Consider the following 19,532-nt stretch of genomic DNA (forward strand, 5'->3'; position numbering starts at 1 on the left):
CAACAAACATTTATTGAGCACCTACTGTGTGCCAAGCTCGTCCTGGGGCCCTGGGGGTACCACAGTGAACATGACAGACCAGTGGCCTGCTCTCATGGAGCGCACACTCTAATGGGTGAGATGCGATGATAAACCTGCCACCAGGGAGAGCTGCAGGTACCGAGGGGTGCGCGGGGACGGTGGTGGGCATTGTGCCAGTGTGGAGGCTGATTTGGAATGGGTGATGAGGAGAGGCCTCTGGGAGGAGGTGGCACTGCAGCCCTGGGGAGTGTGGGGGAAGCACTGAGGGGAGAGCATTCTGGATGGAAGCTAAGCAAATGCAGAGGCCTGAGCTGGGAAGGCTCTTAAAGTGTTTGAGGGGCGGAAAGAAGGTCAGTGAAGCTAGTAAACAAGGGGGAGTGGAGCGTGGGGGTGGAGGGGTGGGTGAGGATGCAGGCCAGATGCCCAGCACACAGTATTGCTGCCATTACGCTCATCTCTATCCCCGGGGCTTGGTGCCCGGATGGAAGACAGGCTGGGATTAAACTATCCAAAGCCCCCTCCCATCGGGGTTTCCTGGGGCTTCCCCCAGGCCTTCAGAGAGGACAGTCCAGGTCCCCCCTCCTTGCCCCTCCCTCGCTGGGCCCACTTTGACACGGGCGGTGGCTGATGGGCACACGTTTATTTGGGCGCTCATGAGCCGTGATCCGAAGGAGGCAGCAAACTGCCTGCCAGCCTGCTCTCGTCTCACCCCCCAACCCCGGCGGGCCTGGGGACACACAGAGCCGCTATGGCCCCTCGGAAGGCGTGTGGGTCTGGACGAGGGGGGGCAGGAAGAGCCCCACGGTGCCCACCACGCACACAAACACGAACACCCACAGGAACAGCCGGTCGACCACCATGGCCACGTACTTCCAGTCCTCAATGACCTGCGGGCAGACAGAGGGGCTGGTTACAGGGGCTGAGCACCCAGCTCACCCCGGCTCTCCTTCCCTTCCCCGAGTCGAGCCCCCACCACCAGTCCAGTGACCCCAAGGCCACAGGCAGGGTCCCACCTGAGTCCCAGGCAGGTCTCTAAGCTGGGCAACTCTTGCCTCATCTGTGTCCTCAAACTTAATGAAACGAATCACCCTACCCTGCCTCCTACAGCCCCACAGAGCCAGGGCTGCACGGGAGAGTTAGGAAGGTAACATTGTGGTTTGAAAACCAAATCTGATTTATAAGGTGGATGAGCCCTGAGGATTGCAAGGCTCCTTCCTCTCATTTTCACCCCAAACCCTCTGCCTGGGCTGGCCCTGTCCAGAGGGGCAGGGCAATGGGAGCCTGCGGGCCACCTGGACATCAGGCTCTTCAGTTTGCTTAATTCCATTACCAGTGTGGCTGCTCTTTCTTGTAATTAAGACCCAGCCTCCTCCTGCCCCACCATCTGGGTTTCTGTCTCACTCCTGGGTCTTCTCAGACGCCGCTGACATGCGTGAGGTGAACCACAGACATGTTCACCTCCTCTGCCCTGGGGGAGATGTCGAGAGCCCCGAGCACCCTGGCTTCCTGGCTTCCCTCCCCTGGTGCCGCTTTCCCACCTCACCCATCCAGGTCACACTGCAAACTTTCCCTGCTCAGAGTGGTGGGATCGGAGGGATTCCGCAGAGGCTCTGCAGTTGGGAATGTGGGCAGCAACCGGCAAGGTGTCGTCAGTGACCTGATCTGTCAGGGCCTGGTCAACGGCGTGTGCCTACCCTCCAGGATAATCCTGTTTCAAGCCAGCACCCCCATTCCCAACCAAACACAACTGATTCCTGTCCCTATGAGGCTCCCCACACGGAGCACTCCTCAGCCTTCTTGAATTTCTTTTTTGACAGCCCTTAATTTCAAAGGGTTTTTTTGCATGTGCTTTTTCCCCCTTTTTATATTTTTGTGCTATTTATAGTGACCTGTTAATTGCCAGGGAGGGTGAAATTGCTGAAGATGAGAAATACAGCATGGGTTGGTTTAAGAGCAGGCATGATCTGGAAGAGAAAAAAAGCCTCTTTCCTCCAACTAAACATGAGAAAGTCAATCAACCAATAACCTACCATGTGCTCAGCACACGGCAAGGCACTGGGGAGGGAAAGTAAGAAAGGTTAAGGATACCAGAAAGATCTGGGTACAGAGCCTGACTCTGTCCCATACCAGCTGTGTGACTCCAGGCAAGTCAACAAGTGTCTCTGAACCTCACTTTCCCCATTGTAAAATGGAGGCTTGTGTAAAAGGGTTCCTGGGAATGTGAGCAGTAATGTGTGCCAGGTCCTAGCAGAGCACCTGATGTGCGATTGGGGCTGGATTAACACTGATAATAATAATATCAGTGGGTCAATTGCTTGACCCTTTCCCTTAAGAGCCTTGCAATTCAGCTAGAAACAGCAGGAGGCCAGTGAGTGTCAAGAGGGTGGTGAGCCCTTTAGAAGAGGGAACTCATGTTGGGTGCCTCAGGAGACCTGCACTTCTCAAACTGTAATGTGCACAGAACCTCCTGGAGATCTGGTTTAAAATGCAGGCTCCTGGACGCCTCCCCCAGAGATCCCGGCTCTGCCAGAGTAGGAGGCCCCAGGATTTGTAGTTTTAAGAGTTCGCCAGGAGTTTCTCCGTTAGCCAGCAGGGCCCCTCATCTGTACACTGACATAAGGGAGCCAATAAATTAGGAGTTGCTGAACTACTGAATGGTTTCAAACTAGAGAATAACATGATCAAATTAAATTTTTAGGGTGCAAAATCTGATAGCACTAGAACTGTGCTTCTCAAATTGTAATATGCCTACACATCTCCTGGGGATCTGATTTAAATGCAGATTCTGATTCAGCAGCTCTGGGGTCCACATTTCTAACCAGCTCCCAGGTGATGCTAACACTGGTGGTCCTAGGTCCACAAACCGAGCGGAGAGGGTATGGAAGTATATATCTCATGTCCTGAATTCCGTTGGTTAGCAGCTCTCTTCTTTCCATTCCATAGTGTAACTCTGGAGCTTTCCCAGTCTGCTCTTTTCTCTCATTGCTAACTAATGGAATCCCAGGACTTTCCCTTGAGGATACTGCTGGCAAAAAGGAATCTCAGAAAGCAAAGAACATGCAGCTGCAGAGGGGAAGACACCATGCTGTGTCATTACAACCTGTTCAAGGGATCTGAACTGACAAGGAATTGAAATGCGAACATTCACAAGACTATGAATCTTGTTCTCCTGCCCAGTGTGGAAATGTGAGTGAAACTTCTATTACCCTCACATTCTATTTTCAGGTATTACAAAATCTTCCTTACGAGTGTTACTTATTCAAAGGAGTTGTTTGAGGAAACAACACTGTAGCGCTCATCGCTCTGCCCTATGAAAGTAAACTTAACTTCTTTTTAAAAATCTGTAATTTGAGTTGCTTTCCTTGATAATATATTACCCTGGTACCAATAACATTTTTTTTTTTTTAGTTTTTTTTTTAATATTCATTTTGTTGAGATATATTCACATACCACGCAGTCATACAAAACAAATCGTACATTCGATTGAATAACATTTTAATTGACGTTTCTGTACTCCTAAAAGCTATAAATACGTGTCTGGATTCTTGGCAAGCAGGAAGCGGCTGGGAGCAGAGGCAGCCAGTGCCCCAGGACTGTCTGAGTTCCCTAGAGGCTGGGCAGTCAAGGTTGGGCCTCTCCCCTCCTCCCTGCCCGAGGGCTTTCTCCAGCACAAGGGTGCTTGCTCCCGAGCTAACTGGCACAACCCAGAAATGCAGGGGAGTTAATGGCCTTGGGGCCACCCTTGACCCATAGGGGATGGGAGCCGGTGGCTAAGTACCCCAGCCAGGCTCTGCCTTTGGGGGTACCCAAAACAAACAAACCCAAACAAGATCCGTGGCACTCCCGCACCCACCCCCACCCCGATGCATGAAGTTATAAAACTCCTGACAGTTTGGGGCTCCTTATTCAAACAAAGAGTCTGAGACCCTTGTCTCCTATTCATTAACTGTGGGTAACGGGAACCTGGTGATTTCATCTGGGTCCCTTCCACCAGGGCAGGGGCCAGAGGCTGGGACAGTGACTTACGCTCTGGTCCTGGTCGTCACTCTTCATGTGCTGGGCGATGAAGCTGATGCCCTCTAAGGCCTCCCGCACGTCCTGCCGGAACCTCCCAGAGGACCTCAGCCGGAAGTCCCTGGGGATCCCCACCGGGTCAGAGCCGCTGGGAGACTTGGGAGCCGCCGAGGCAGGATTCACAAAGTACATGGAGTTCCCGTAGAGGTTGGAGGGGCTGGCAGGGCCCACGGCAGAGGAGGTGCTGGCAGCAGCCTCGGTCTTGGTGAAGCGCGACTGGCCGGGCCGGGGGACTCCGGTGGGGCTGCTATGGGGGCGCTTCATGAAGAGGATGGCGGGCAGCTGGTGCAGGAAGCAGCGCCGGACCCAGGGTGCCATGGTGTGGGTGCTGGGTGAGCGGTGGTGCACGTTTAGCACACAGACGCTGGTGACGATGGAGAAGGTGACGAGCACCATGGTGAACATGAGGTACTTGCCGATGAGCGGCACGTCGAGGGAGGTGGGTGGCACGATCTTGGAGATAAGCAGCAGGAAGACGGTGAGTGCCAGCAGCACAGAGATGCACAGCGTCATCTTCTCACCACAGTCAGACGGCAGGTAGAAGACGAGGATGGCCAGCGAGGTGATGAGCACGCAGGGGATGATGAGGTTGATGGTGTAGAAGAGGGGCTTGCGCTTGATGATGAAGTCATAAGTCACGTCCACATAGCTGGGGTCCTGTGGGTTCACCGTCCTCCGGCCTGGGAGGGTCATGATGTCCCACTCACCGCTGGGAGTGAAGTCATCCATGCTGGCCGTGGGCGACTTGAGGACAATGTCGATCTCCGTGTGGTCATAGGTCCAGGAGCGGAACTTGAGGGTGCAGTTCTGCTGGTCGAAGGGGAAGTGCTTCACCTCGATCTTGCAAGCACTCTTGTAGATGGCGGGGGGCAGCCACATCACGCTGCCATTGGAGAGGACCACAGCATTGGTGTAGAGGGACACCTCATAGGTCCCGTCGGCGCTGGGGGTGAGGGCCAGGGCATGCAGGAGAACAGCATGAGACCCACCAACAAGTTCTGTTCACAGAACTCGCCACAAAGCCCTTCTGGATTATTCCCCATGAATCACACTCCCAACCCCCCATGGCCTCATCAAAAGGGGCCTGTTTTTCTCAGCAGCCGCATGTGGGGAGAGCCTTACTGTTAGGCAGTCTGAAGGCTTCATGTGGAATAGCTTGTTTAAGCCTCACGAGGGTCCAAAGAGGCAGGTTTCATTATTATTCCCATTTTACAGAGGAGAAAATCAAGGCTTGGAGAAGTCAAATGACTTCTCCAAGGTCAGAAAACAAGTCAGCCTGGTATAGCTGACTTGAATTCAGGTCTATCTGCCTCTAGACCTTGTGCTCTTAATTGTTCATACTCTCCCCAGTATAATCACAACCCAGGAAGAATCTCTTGAGCCCCCTCCATCTACCAAAGATATTAACACATCCTAAGCCAGTGCTACCACCACCCAACACTGACAAAGCAACAGAGGTTCAAACAGACAGTATGGAGGACAGAAGGAGCCCTGGGCTTGTCCCACCTCTGTCTGAGCGAGCCAGACAAGGCCCTTCCCTTTCCAGGCCTCCTATTTCCCATCTGTAACTGAGGGTACTGGCTCTGCCCATCTCTAATTCCTCTTCCAGCCTGGTGGCCTGAGGCTGGGTGAAGCACGATGCGGCCCAGGGCTGGACTCAGGCCCAGGCCCTGGTCCACCCCACCACTCACTTATTGTAAAGCACAATGTCAGGCAGCCAGATGCGCTTTGCAGGGATCCTCAATATATTCACACCCTCGTAGCGGGAGCTGTTCCAGGCCAGGCGGTAGTCAGTCCATTCCTGGGCAGACAGGCAAGGCCCCGTCACTTGTAGGTCAGTCATCACCAAGAGGCAGCCCTGGAGGAAACGGCTCCCAGGCTGGGAACCCTACAGGGCACTTACCTGTCTCAGCCAGACGTTGGTGGTCATGATCTGTTCTCGCTCATTCTAGGGAGGGAAATGGGGCTATCAGTTCACCAGGAACCACCACACACGTGGACCTCACTTTATTATGCAAAAGTCTCTGAGCTCCAGGCCTGTGAGGCCAACTGCTGACCCCACACTCAGCATGTCCCAAACAAAGCTCATCATCTTCCCCCAAACCTGGTCCTCCATCAGCGTCCCCATCTCACTGAATGACAACCCCCATCCATCTAATTCCACAAACCAGAAACCAGGGAGCTGCCACTGACACCTCACTCTGATTCATCAATCACTCTAATAGACTGTAACTTCTGCATGCATTTCAAATTTGTTTGCCTCTCTCCATCTCCACTGCCACCGTCATCTGTCTCCTGGATGACTGCAGCAGCCTTCCAACTGGGCTCCCTGCTCCATCCTTGCCTGTTTTTAGTCTATTCTCTACAGATCAGAGAGTGTGGTCCTCAGACTACATCATACTGCTCAAGCAGTGCTTCCCATCTCGCCCAAAGTAAAAGCCAAAGTCGTGCCCTGGCAGACGAGGCCTATGGGGTATGTCCTCCCGCCATGGGCTCCATTACCTCCTATCCCATCACTTCCTTGCTGGCTCATTCTACTGCAGCCACACTTGCCTCTTTGCTGTTTTAAGCACCCTCCTGCCTTTGCACATACTGTTCCGTCTTCCTGAAGATCCACATGGCTGACTTCCTCACTTTCTTCACATACCAGAAATGTCACTTAAGAGAGGTTTCCCTGGCCTTCCTACGCCAAAGAGCACCCTGTGCCCCTCTTGCCTTCTTACCGTGCTTTATTTTCTTAGTAGCTCTTATCACCACCTGGTACCATCTATTTATTTGCATATTGTCTACTACCTCCCACTAGAATGTAAATTCCCTGAGGGCAGAAAGCACTTAGTAGAGTAACTGAGACATGTCAAATAATAAATATTTTCTGAATGAATACATCGTGAGTCCTAATAGTCCAGGCCACCATCATCCATGTCTACCCAGACCATGCAAGACCCTCCCTACTAGTCTCTCTGTCCATTTGCACCACTTTCCAAAGTTCCTGCTGCTTTTCACCTTAGTGCTATTCCTGCTTATGTCACTTCTGTGGCTTCCCTTCCCTATAGAATAAAAATTTAACTTTTCACAGAGTCTACAGGGCCCTGCAAATTTTCCCAGCCTCATTTCATCTCCCCATGCCCTTTGTTCTGTGCTGTGGCCACCCTGGCCTTCTTTAGTTCCCTGAATATGTCTTAGTCTGTACTGTTTTTCCTGCTCTCTCTTCCCAAAGATAACTCCCAAAATGCTGATTTCAGCTCAAGAGTCAGTTCTTCAAGGAAAGTATCCTGGATACTCAACTAAGTTTATTAGTAGGATAAGGTTCAACTTCCAGTAACAGAGAGCCAGAGTAACACTGGGTTAAATAAAGCAGAAGTTGATTTCTCTCTCATGTAATAGTTTAGACATATACAATGGCTCTGTTCTATAAATTCATGAGGGACCCAAGTTCCTTTCAGCTTTCTTCTCTACCACACCCAGGCTGTGGCCCTCATCCACATGGTCCAAGATGACTGCCAGAGCTCCAGCCATAGCATCTATACTCCAGAATATTAGTGGGGGTTAGAGAATGGGAATGGAAGAAAAGGGTACATACTAACCATCTCTTTTTAATTGAATTTTTAGATTCTTTACATTTAATGTAGTTACTAATGTTGGGTTTAAACCTACCATCTACCTGTTTTGTGTTTTTGCATTTTTCTCTCCTTGCCGTGTTTTGGATTAAATATCTTATTCATTATTCCCCTTGTTAGCATGATTCTCCTTTTAGTAGAATACCCTAGAGGTTATAATATGCATACTAGACTTTTTAAAGTCTGATATAAATTAGTACATTTACCACTTCCAGAACAAGGCAAGGACTTTAGAACATTTCAACTCCATTTATCCTCTTCTAGCTTTTGGGCTATTGTTGTCATGTATTTAACCCCACATACAATTAAACCTCACAAAACAAATTTTTATTATTGTTTTAGTTTCAACATCAATTTAAATTTACCAATATACATATGTTTTCTGTTGTGCTTCATTATTCCTTATATTTCTGTATTTCTATCTGGGATCATTTTCCTGGTGGCTAAAGAACATCCTTTAGTACTTCCTTTAGGATTAGGTCCTTGGGTATTAAAATCTCTCATTTTTTGTCCTAAAACATCTTTATTTCACCTTCATTTTTGAAGGATATTTTTGCTGGTTGTAGAATTCTAAGCTTGCAGCTTTTTCTTGTAGCACTTTTAAAATGTTCCATTTTCTGGCTTCCATTTTCAGCTGTCAGTCTTATTGTTGTGCCTTTGAACATAATCTGTCTTTTTTTTTTCTGGCTGCTTTTAAGATTTTCTCTTTGTCTTTGGTTTCCAGGATTTTGAGTATCAATTTTTGATTTCGTTTTCTTTCTATACATCCCTTGTGGGGTTCATAGAGCCTCTTGAATGTGTAGCTTAATGTCTTTTGTCTGTTTTGGGATATTCTCAATCTGTATCACTTCAAAATATTGCTTCTATCTTATTTTTTTTTTAATTTCCTCTCCTTCTGGGACTCCAGTTACATATCTTAGACCTTTTTAACATGCCCCATAGTATCTCCTCTTCTGCATTTCCATCCTTTTTTCTCTCTGTGGTTTGTCTATATCTTTCCTATCAATCTCTTTTCCAGTTCACTAATCCTCCTTTTGACTGTGACCAATCTGATATTAAACTCATTGTATGAGTTTTAATTAAAGTTTTTGTTTGCTTTTAGTTCTAAAATTGAATAGAATTGATTATTTTTAATTTTTTTTACAATTTCCAGTTCTCTGGAGAAATTCTCCATCATTACAATTTTCTTGAACATATTATTTATAGTTATTTTAAAGCCCATGTGTGATAACTCCAATATCTGGATCATCTAAGAGTCTATTTCTATTATCTGCATTTCTCTCCTGGTCTTTTCTCATTTGGGCTTGTCTTAGGGAATTCCTAGTAAATTTTTATCAGATTTTATCTTCCTCCAGAGAGTATTTACTTTGGCTTTATGGGCAAGCACTTAGACTGGGGGTAGATCACCTTATCCTAGTCTGGGACTAAGCTATTCCAAAGCAGTTTCCAGTTTTTGCGAGGGCTGGTCTAATTTTATTTTTTATGCTTTTAGGGGTAGCCCTTCCAGGGTCCCCACCAAGGCCCCACCTTGGTTGGTCACAAAGTTAAAAATTTATCTCATCCTTGCGAGATTTCAAAAAGATAGGCTCCTCCGCCTCTTACATACTATTTTATGTTCAGCTTTCTAGCTTCTTGCACAAGACTGCTTACCAACCATCAAATGAGGGGAAAGTACCACAGACTGTCAGGGGCACCTCACTGTGCTTCCCTGCCCTCCTGGATCCTGATTCTGGACCATCAAGAGCCTTGGTAGCTCTCTAATTCAAACAGATTTTGTCCAGCTTTTCCGATTGTTCCTATGGAAAAGTTAATCTGCAACAAGCTACCCTGCCGTTACTGAAAGTCAAAGTCCCTCAGCTGTCTTAAAAAAATTCTTTTTAAAAATCAAGGTGAGTCCACTGCAGCCTGTGGCATGAATGTGCCCACTGGGTCCGTGGAGAGAGGCTGAGGTGACTGAGCTCCGGCCGGAGGCACCGGGGCGGCCAAGACATCTCCTTCATTAGTCCCGGCCACTGTTCGGGCTGTGAGCGAGAGGAAGCTGCAGCCCACCCAGGCCGCCCTCGCCCTGACACCTTCATCAGTAAACAAGATAAAACAGCTTCTTAAAGCAAAGCCTGAACATGCAGGTGTGAAAGTTGGTGTCCGAACCAGGGGTTGTAATGGTCTTAATTATACTCTAGGTTATAAGAAGACAAAAGAAGATTCTGATGAAGACGTTGTTCAAGATTGAGTCAGGGAGTTCATCAAAAAGAAAACACAGCTAACACTTTTAGGAACAGAAATGGACTATGTGGAAGAGAAATTATCCAGTGAGTTTGTGCTCAATAGCCCAAACATCAAAGGAACTTGTGGCTGTGGAGAAAGCTTTAATATTTGACACTCCAAGACTCCTCCTTCAGTTGTAGGCTCCAGGGATGCTCCTGGAAGATTTGGGGCTTACTAAAGAAATAATGTGACTGTCACATTCTTAAGTTTATAATGTATGGCTGCCTTATCAGGAAATAAAGTAATGCATTTTGGAAAAAAATTGAGGTGTAATTTACTTAGTGAAATACACATATCTTAAGTATATAGTTTGATCAATTTTAGCCAATGGATTACCTATGTAACCCACTTTCCTTTCAAGATATAAAACATTTCCATCCCCTAGAAAGTGCTTTTTGCTTTCTCTCAGTGTCAATTCCCTCCTAAGAAACAATTACTGTTCTGATTTCTATCATCATAAATTAGTTTTGCCTGTCCTAGGACTTCATATAAATGGAATCATACAGTATGAATTTTTTTATGTCTGGATTCTTTCACTCAGTATAGTGTTTTTAAGATCCATCCATGTTGTGTGTATCAGCAGTTCATTCATTTTTATTGCATGACTATTCCATTCTTTGTTTATGCATTCTCCTGTTGATAGACATCTGCAAGTTCTCCAGTTTGGGGCTCGTATGAATAAAGCCACTATATGCTTGTACAAGCCTTTGTTTGGACCTATGTTTTCATTTCTCTTGAATATATAGGAGTGGAATTGCTGGGACACATAGAAAGCATGTGCCTAACTTTATTAGGAACTGAAAGAGAGTAGACCACAGCCCCCTTCTTCAGGCCACTAAAGCAACCCTTTGGTCTGTGCTAGGAGCAGGAGCTGCAGCGTAATGGAGAGCAAGGGCCCAGAGTCATAGACATGAGATTGAAGTTTTAAAATGAACAGGATTGACTTAAGGACTGAAATGAAGCTGCTTGAATAATCAAAAGGGACGTAGAAGCTATGGGACCAGAAAAATATATTGATAAGGAAGCTTACTTAACACAGAGAAAGGGTGTTCAACCAAGCCTAAATGGTATTAATTATTAGAAGAAATAAAACTGTTTTGTTTATAAGTTAAAGAGCAGTGATGCTTTAATAAACTGGGTACACCTGAAATTCAGTCATCTGTATCCCCCAACACACACACTAGGCTGCAAGCTTGATGGGAGCAAGGAAGGGGGAAGAATGGAGCAGACCCCAGAGAGAAGGAAAGGTCATCAAATACTTCCTGTATCCCCACAGCACTCAAGTTGCCCCTGGTGGGCAGATTTGGGGAGTGATCTCAACACACTCCAATAATAATCCCCCCACCCCACATTTAGCTTAAGACAGCTGGTCCCTTTTTGTTCTCTGCAACCAAAAGGATTCTAAATAACCAGAATGCCCCTTCTAAACAGTTCGGGGGCATTCCTACAGCTTCTAGCCCTCACCCACTAACCTCTACTCCCAGGCATTTTATCTGACTTTGCCTTGGGCTTTAGTTCCATGCAGCAGATGCTCTAGCACTAGTCCAGCCTGGGGTCTGGCCAATCATCCTGTCCTCCCAGCAGCTGCTGAGTGTGCCTGAGGACACTGGTCCAGGGCCCTGGCCACCCCCTCCCCCCAAAAAAGCTACTTCTAAAGCTCTGCTTGCCTTACCCAATACAAAATCTTTACCTATTCCCCAGAAACTTGTCTTTAAACTGGTTGTGCCCATAACCTCCGTCCGCAAAATAAAACAAACAAAACAAACCCTGAAAAACGGTGAGGGGAGGGCGAGGGTTGAAACCTAATATTTGCTCTATGTACAAACTTTCAGGAACACAACAGCTCATGGTGGCTATCATCGGGTAGGGGCTGGAGGCCGTGGGCCCTCCCCCTTCTGGTTGCCTCTACCACCCCACAGGCCCATACTGCAGATATGGCAGAGGTGGCCTGAGCGTGGAAGTGTGGCCAGAGCTGCTGGCCCATTTACCCTCACCAGGGCAGCAGCTGCAGGGCAGAAGCTGGACTTGCCCCATTCAGCTAATGGCCTTTGGCTAGACCCATTGCACACAGACACCAGCCTGGGAAGGCCTGGCTGGAAGCTCTAATTCCTTCCACTCTGGCTGCGTAGGGGAAAGGGACAGAGAGCCCAAGCCCCTCTGTCCCTCCCGACTCTAGGGCTATGCTTCTTGGGACACCAGGGAAGGGAGACAGCCATTAATTTGGCCAAAGCTATCGTTTTGAGGGGCTCAGTTTTTGAGGGGCAGTTGTGCTATAGAGAGCAGCTTGTGGTAAGAAGGGAGCCACATGATAGAAGACATTCAGGCCCCTTGCTTATCTCCACCCTCCTTCCCCCTGCTGGCCACAGGGCACTGCCTTCTCCTCAAGTAGCTGCTCCCCTCACTGTGGCTTCCAGGGGCAGGGATCTAACCCTGTGGGTAGGAGCATGGGAAGGGCCACCTGGAGGGGGATGGTTTACGATGGGCCATGGTGCCCTCTGACACTCCAAACTCAGAGACAACAGAGGAAAAAGAGAAATTCCCTGGTACCTCAGCCTTCCTCGACACCCCCAGCCCTGCCCCACATCCATGCACCAAGATCTGACAATCCTACCCGTGAGCTCTGCAAACCATCCCTCCTTTTGTATCCATGGCAAGTGCCATCTTTGTCCAGACCCTCATCTACCTTGGCTAGACTGGTACAGCGGCTGCCTCTGGCCCTGCCCCTGGGCCTCTGCACCCATCAGTTACCCCAGCCTGGGAAGTGAGTTCATTTGCTGAGCAAGCTGGGAGCAGTAATGGGGTAGGGCTCTGTGAGGTCAAGGAAAAGTTTATGGCTATGCTAGAGGCCCAGCAGAGGCCCTGCTGAAGCCTACCAGTGGTTATTTCTCCTTCTTCTTTGTTAACAAAACGCTGACTTCATTAGACATTGGGCATTCGTGGGCCCCTCTCCAGCCCCTTTGCCTTATATTGGTAAGTCTAAGCCAATGATGGCAATTCCATTCCTCTGGCCAATGACCAGTTGAGACTTAAGCAAGAACTGTAGCCCTGGCCAGTGAGATGAAAAGTGTTGCTCAGAGGGTGTGTCTCTGGGAAAGTTTTCCTCATATTCAAAAAGGGTCCCAAGAAAGAGATTTGCCATTTCCTGCCAAGGACAATGTCATGTGAGAACTTTATGTTTGGAGCTGTGGCTGCCATCTTGTGACCATGAGGGAAAAGCCAGTGAACCTCAGAGTGCTGACATCATTGACGACAACCCAGAGTCCTGACATCATTGAGTTACTGAATTAACCAACCCTGGGACTGTCAGCCTGGTGTCTTTTTATATGATATAATACACGTTCTTATTGTGTTAGCCACTCTTAGTTGGGTGTCCTGTTATTTGCAACCAAAGGATTTTAATGGATATATAGATCATGGATTTGCAGGCAGCTCCAAACTGTTGAGCTAGGGTGGACAAAGCAGGCAGGACATCTCAAGCAGACAATAGTATGTGCAAAGGCACAGAGAGCGTTTGTAGAATGAAAGAATCATAACTTAGAGGCAAGGTCAGGGCCTTCAAAAAGTTCAAACTCCTTAATTTATGGATATGGGAAAAGATCAGGAGAACAATCTAGAACCTGACCAGGAATCTGGAGACACGCCAACAGTAAAACCAAAGTTGCCCAGCTCCCAGCCCCACACATTGAATGGCTACTCCTTTTCCATTGCCAGGCATGGAAAACCCACTCTGCCTCTCCTCCTGAGTCTCAAGCCACAGCTGCCCTCTGCACCTACCACGTTGATAAGCTGGGCCAGGGAGAGATGCAGCTGGATGGAGATGAGCTGGGAGGAGCTGGTGGCTGGGCGGATCAGGTTGTTGTAGTGGGTTTTGTTTAGCAGGTCGTCCATGAGCTTCTCCTCAGCATTAGCCACGCGGCATTCCCCTGGAAAAAATCACAGTCAGAACTGCTGGACCCTTGTCCAGCTGACTCTCACTGCAGCTGGTGGCAATGAAAGGCAGGGCTGAAAGGGCCAGGACTATGACCACAGGTACTCTCAGGGGGAGGCAGTTAAAGGGCTGGCAGGCTGACTTCTGTTTGGGGACTTCAAACAAAATACATCCAAGATGGAGCTCAGCTCTCTCCTCCCATTCCAAACCTCTTTCTCCTCCTGTTCCCTCTAGCAATGAATGGCACCCCATGCTCCAGACACTCTATCCAAACAGTAGATGTTTATTCCTGAGTCCTCCCTTGGCTAATCCAAGTGGTCCCTTAGTCCTGTGTATTCCACCTTCCAAGCCTCTCTGTCTGTCCTTCCATCTCCACCCCTCCAACCTAGCTTACCACCCTTCCCTGTTGCAGTTGCCTTCTTGCTGCCTCTGCTCTATTCCTCCCATCCACATACCACATAGTGACACGGTGGCCTTCCTAAAGCTCAAACTGCACCAGGGCCCTTCCTGCCCACAGCCTCACAGAGCTACAGGCAGAGCTAAAGCCCAAGTGCCTCAGCCTGGCATTCAAGGCCCTTTGCCCCTGGCACTGGCCTGTCCTCCTCAACCTGATTTTCTTCCACCTCTCCACCTCTAGCCCCAGACACTCTAGGCTCTGGCCACACCCTCCTGCTCGTCTTTCCCCATGCCGCCTGCGCTGGCTTCCTTCTAGGTCTTTGACCACACTCTTTCTTCTGTCAGGATCCAGCCATCCAATATCTGAGTGCCTGTCTCGTGCCAGGCACCGTGCTATGTGCTAGGAATAATGGCAAACAAACAAACAAACAAAAAACAGAAACAGTGCCTGCCCTCAAGGGCTTACAGTGTAGTGGAGGAGAAAGATTAATCAAACATGGGTTTCATATGCAGAACTGGGTAGACAGTGAGGCTTTAATCAAGAAGACGATGGGGGTAGGGATGCATAACCTGGATTCAGGTGTGGATCTGCAGACTGCCAGCTGCCTCTGAGACCCCCAAATGGAGGGGTCCAGCTGGGAGTTGGCTCCTGGGTCTGGAGCTTAAAGGAGAAGTCTCAGTTCAGAGCCACATTCAAGATGCCGCTCAAATGCAGCCTCCTGCGGGGGGCCTGACCCTGAGCTCTCATAGCCCCAGATCTCTCTCTACACACCCTGATCCCTTGCCAAGTGGTATTGGGGTATTTGTTTCATGTCCCTCACATGTCTGGGAGTGAAGGTGCCATTCAGGGATTTGACGTTGTTTACTGTGATGTCTTCAGGGAGAATGTGACAGGTATGGGCAAAGGGCCCACCTTGGAAAGAGTGAGACTCAGGAGGGTCCAGGACACCTGAGCAGGAGCCCAGGAGCAGAAAAAGAGGTAGGATTGTGTGCCGGTTTGTATATATTATGTCCCCCAGAAAAAGCCATATTCTTTAATGCAATCTTGTAGGGGCAGAGATACGAAGTGTTGATTAGGTTGGAACCTTCTGATTGAGTGTTTCCATGGAGATGTGACCCACCCAACTGTGAGTGACACCTTTGGTTAGGGTGTGAGCTCTGATTGAATGTTTCCATGGAGGTGTGGCCCTGTCCATTCAGCGTGGGCCTTGATTGGTTCACTGGAGTCTTATAAAGGGGTCACAAACAGAAGGACCTGAGAGCTGCAACTTAGACAGACACTTTGAAGATGGCCGTTGAAAGCAGACTTTTGCTCCGGAGAAGCTAAGAGAGGACAAAATGCCCCAACAGCAACATATTGAAGAATGCACAGGAGCTGAGAGAGAAGCTGGAACACAATCCGGGATCAGCAGATGCCAGCCATGTGACTTCCCAGCTAACAGAGGTTTTCTGGATGCCAATGGCATTTCTCCCATGAAGGTACCCTAATCTTGATGCCTTACCTTGGACGCTTTATGGCCTTAAGACTATAATTCTGTAACCAAATAAACCCCCTTTATAAAAGCCAATCCATTTCTGGTATTTTGCATAATGGCAGCATTAGCAAACCAGAACAGAGTGGGACAGAGGAAAGAGTGCTGAGCAGGAGGGCCAGTGGGAGAAGGGAATGATGGGGGCTGAAGAAGTGGGGGACGAGGATGCACAAGGCGGGCTGCCTGGCCCTTCAGGCCCAGGACTTTAATGATATCCTTCCCTGAGGGGCCAGTTCACTGAGTCTTACCAAGCCCCTCCCTCTCTGGGTGGGTCCAGAGGGCCCAGAGTGTGGGTCACCATAATTGAACAGGTCTGCCATACACTCTCAGGTGGGTGCTGGGCTGTACATAAGGACGTGGGAAGCAGACACTACCCTGCCTGTTCCATGCACTTTCCAACTCACTGCCTTTCTGGAGCAGATGCAATATTTACTGCCTTGTGAAAGATGCTCCCAGCTCACCTGCTGCTTGTTGTCCCTCCCCCAGACTGCCAGGGGCTGTCAAGAGGGCTCCTGTGGCTGCTTGGCCTAGATTCTGAGTCCTGCACCTCACATCCCATACCCACCTTGCACTAAGACTTATCTATCCTCCACCCCTCTCCCAGAGGCCAGCTGCTTGAGAGCCCTGGAAGCAGGTCTGTAGCCCCAGGCTGCAGCTGGATCCCTTCCACAGTCTTTCTTTACCTGTTTGGCCAACACTTCATTTCACAGAGATGCGAGTGAGTTGCCCAAGCCCATCTGGCATGTCTGAGGTAGCTCTAGGGTCAGAACCTCCAGTTCCTCCCTCCTCCCCTCTCCCCCGCAGCCCTGCAATGCTGGGGGAGGTTGGGTCCCATGTCTCTGCAGCCCCAGGGGGTGGTTCAGCCAAGTTTCTGGGAAGCCAGGCTGCTCTGCAGGCTCCAGGGGCTGGGTGCACGGCTCTGAGCCCACCTGGGGTGCTTGGGTTGGTCACCTTTGGGTCTGCCTTGTGTCTCAGGCATTCAGCTAGCCCTGAGGAACCCTCCTCCATCTTGAGAGCCAGCTATGGGCTCCAGAGTTAGAGGTGCCCAGGACCTCTGACCATTTAGCCCAATGCTCTGTTTCTCAGCTGGGGAAACTGAGACCAAAAAGGGAAAGGAAATTACTCAGGGTCCAGCAGCAAGTCAGCGGCAGAGCTAGATCTAGGAGCCACTGCATCTTTCAGACAGAGGCCTGCTCCAGGCCCCTGTGCCTTCTTTAGTGTCCTTGTTAATTCCCCTGTGAGGGACAGTCTCTGCAGAGGCCATAGTTGTGCTGGCTGGAGCCAGGTACCTGCACATGCCTGCGCTTGTGTTTATACCTATATGTGCATGTGTGTGTGCCAAGGCTGGACAGCAGGGCTGGTGTGGGCTGGAATACACTCCCACCCTCCAAGGAAAACAACAACAAACCAGAATAGCACATGTTTAGGCTTTCCAGTCTGCTGCTTTATGCCTGTGCGGCCTGCTGGTTCAAAAGACAAGGGACAGGCCTTTTACAGTCAGCCAACAGGGGTGGCCCAGAATGGGTGCAAGCTCTGGGGCCCCAATGGGGTTCACATTCCAGCCCAAGGACTGACACAGTTGAAAAAAGAAAGGCCACCACTAGGGGTCAGTCATGACCCAAAGATTCCAATGAGGAGTGGGCCAGACCTGCCTCTGTCCAGGGTCGTTTCTCCAAGGGACCAGGCCTGCTCCGGAAAACTACTCCCCCAGCAGAAAGGAGTTACAATCCAAGTAAGCCACAGCTGGATTCTAAACTGTGTGAGTGTGTGTGAAGTTTGAAAAAAGCATACATGATCTTAAAATCTATACTGGGAAAATGGGCATACCTATGGTTTTGGAATAGAAACTAAAGAAAGTAAAGGTCAACAGAATCTTCTTGGCAAGTGGGCATCCGAAAGGCAGAGTGATTTTTTTAAATTGGGGGTGTGGGTCCTTAACTGAAGAAGGGAGGAAAAGATAGTTGGGGATTAAACAAAAAAAGTTGAGCTTTTTATAAAGAGCTCACCATATACTATCAGAGTCTCTCCAGCCATGTGTAAGATCACCTGGCTGCTCATATAAATGCATATTTCCAGGCCCCACTTCCAGAGACGCTGATCTGGTAAGCTGAGGGTGGGGCCTTGGCAACTGTACTGGGTGATTTGTGTATAGGCTGCCCCAGGACCACGCTTCAGAAACACTACAACCAGGGCATATTACCCCATCCAACAGATGGAGAAACCGAGGCTCAGAGAGGGGAAAGGAATGGCACAGGGTCACCAAGCAAGGGACACACACACTGTGTGCAGACGCCATCTTTGACAAGATCCTCAATTCCCTATAGGAACCTCGTGTTGTCCTCCCACCCCCCATCCCTACCCTGTGGTGGGTCTGTGTCCAGGGAAAATGTAGCCTCAATCTTCTAAGCTGATCAGGGCTCAGACAAGCTTGGGACAGATCATAAGAGCTGAAAGGGTCCTCAGAGCTCAGGTGGGGAAACTGAGGCCCAGTGAAGGCATTTGGATTCTGCCTGGAGAAGGGCTGACTGGGTTTCCCTTCCAGTGTCAGAGGCCGGCTGCATGCTCCCGGGTGGAGGCCCTACTCCAGCAGCTCAGCTTCACAAGCTGGCTGTCCAGGCTGGCCATCTCAGGGTGGGTGACCAAAGGCAATGGTGCCACAAAGGGTGTTTCCTGGGAGATCAACTCCAAATTGCAAGATATTCCAGGGCTCGACAATTTGGGCAAACCCTTATACCTCTCAGCTAAAGTTTTCCCATCCCTACAATAGCGGTGCCGGAGGAGACTCTCTAAGGCTGAGCCGGGCGTTTGCTCCCTGGTGTCTACACCCTCCGGGTTTCTGGCTGCGCTGCGTTCATTCTTCAAGAAAGTCACTTGGCCCGCGCGGAAGGCGCCTTGGCCCTGTCGCGACACGGAATCGGTGCCTCCGAGCCTCCCTTGGCTCTGGGACTGAGCGGAGCTGCCTGAAGAGCCGCGAGCACCCGGCCGGGCTGCTCAGCCCAAAGGCACTCGCCACGGAGGGCAGCCCTGGCCCCCCAGCAGCGCAGGGGAGTGCAGCCCCCGCCCCAAACCTCGCAGACTCACCCACCCGAGCCCGCCCTCGCTGCTTGTGCGAGTGGGCTCAGCCGCGCCCACGCCCCCACCCGGCGGCGACAACCTCGGGCCACTCCCCCGGGCGCGGGGCACCCTTCCCTCCCTCCCACCTGTGGCCAGTCCGTCCGCGCTCAGCCCTCCCCAGGCGCCCCTGCCTCCTTCCCCGAGAAGAACTCACCGCGTCGGCTAAAGACGACCAGGAAGAAAAGGAGGAAGTGGTGCGCGCTCCTCATGGCGGGCGGGGGCCGGGGAGGCAGCCGCGGCGAGCTCGGCTCTCGGGCCACCCGGGCACTGGCGAGCCGCGAGCCGGCCTCGGAGATCTGCCCGCGCGGTGGCGGCGGGCGCTAGGACCTCTCGGCGAGCGCCGCCGAGCCCCGCGTGGGCAACAGGGGTGAGCCCCGCCCACTCGAGGGCGAGGCGAGGCGAGGCGAGGGGGGGACCCCCAGGCAGGCTCCCTCTCGGCGGGGCTCGCTACGGACCCTCCACGTTTTCACCGAGGGTCGTTGTCTGAAGCCTGGACTTGGGACTTGCCAACCTACTTGGGCCTCCCATCATACTCCGCCTGCGCCCCTCCTACAGTTGGGGAGACTGAGGCCTCAGGCGCTAGCA

General features: G+C 50.4%; 1 protein-coding gene and 1 pseudogene across 1 annotated transcript; one reads left to right on the forward strand and one right to left on the reverse strand.

The window, feature by feature from the left end:
- Positions 1 to 642: 642 nt before the first annotated feature.
- On the reverse strand, positions 643 to 19,180 carry CHRNB4 (cholinergic receptor nicotinic beta 4 subunit). The gene is made up of 6 exons (XM_037835363.1): positions 19,102 to 19,180; positions 13,752 to 13,900; positions 5,999 to 6,043; positions 5,787 to 5,896; positions 4,048 to 5,038; positions 643 to 908 (listed from the first exon to the last, which is right to left on the reverse strand). Exons 1-6 carry the CDS (start codon positions 19,154 to 19,156, stop codon positions 768 to 770), a joined length of 1,491 nt encoding a protein of 496 aa, XP_037691291.1. The 5' UTR covers positions 19,157 to 19,180; the 3' UTR covers positions 643 to 767.
- Positions 6,564 to 10,089, forward strand: LOC119530892 (annotated as a pseudogene).
- Positions 19,181 to 19,532: the final 352 nt, after the last annotated feature.

Source organism: Choloepus didactylus, chromosome 4, assembly GCF_015220235.1.
Source record: "Choloepus didactylus isolate mChoDid1 chromosome 4, mChoDid1.pri, whole genome shotgun sequence".
In the NCBI taxonomy this organism is placed as follows: Eukaryota; Metazoa; Chordata; class Mammalia; order Pilosa; family Megalonychidae; genus Choloepus; species Choloepus didactylus.

Coding starts and splice junctions, on each gene's coding strand:
- CHRNB4 (XM_037835363.1), bottom strand. CDS start 19,156: ATGAGGAGCGCGCACCACTTCCTCCTTTTCTTCCTGGTCGTCTTTAGC. Junction 13,901..19,101: donor GGTCGTCTTTAGCCGACGCG/GTGAGTTCTTCT, acceptor GATTTTTTCCAG/GGGAATGCCGCGTGGCTAAT. Junction 5,039..5,786: donor GACATTGTGCTTTACAATAA/GTGAGTGGTGGG, acceptor CCTCACCCCCAG/CGCCGACGGGACCTATGAGG.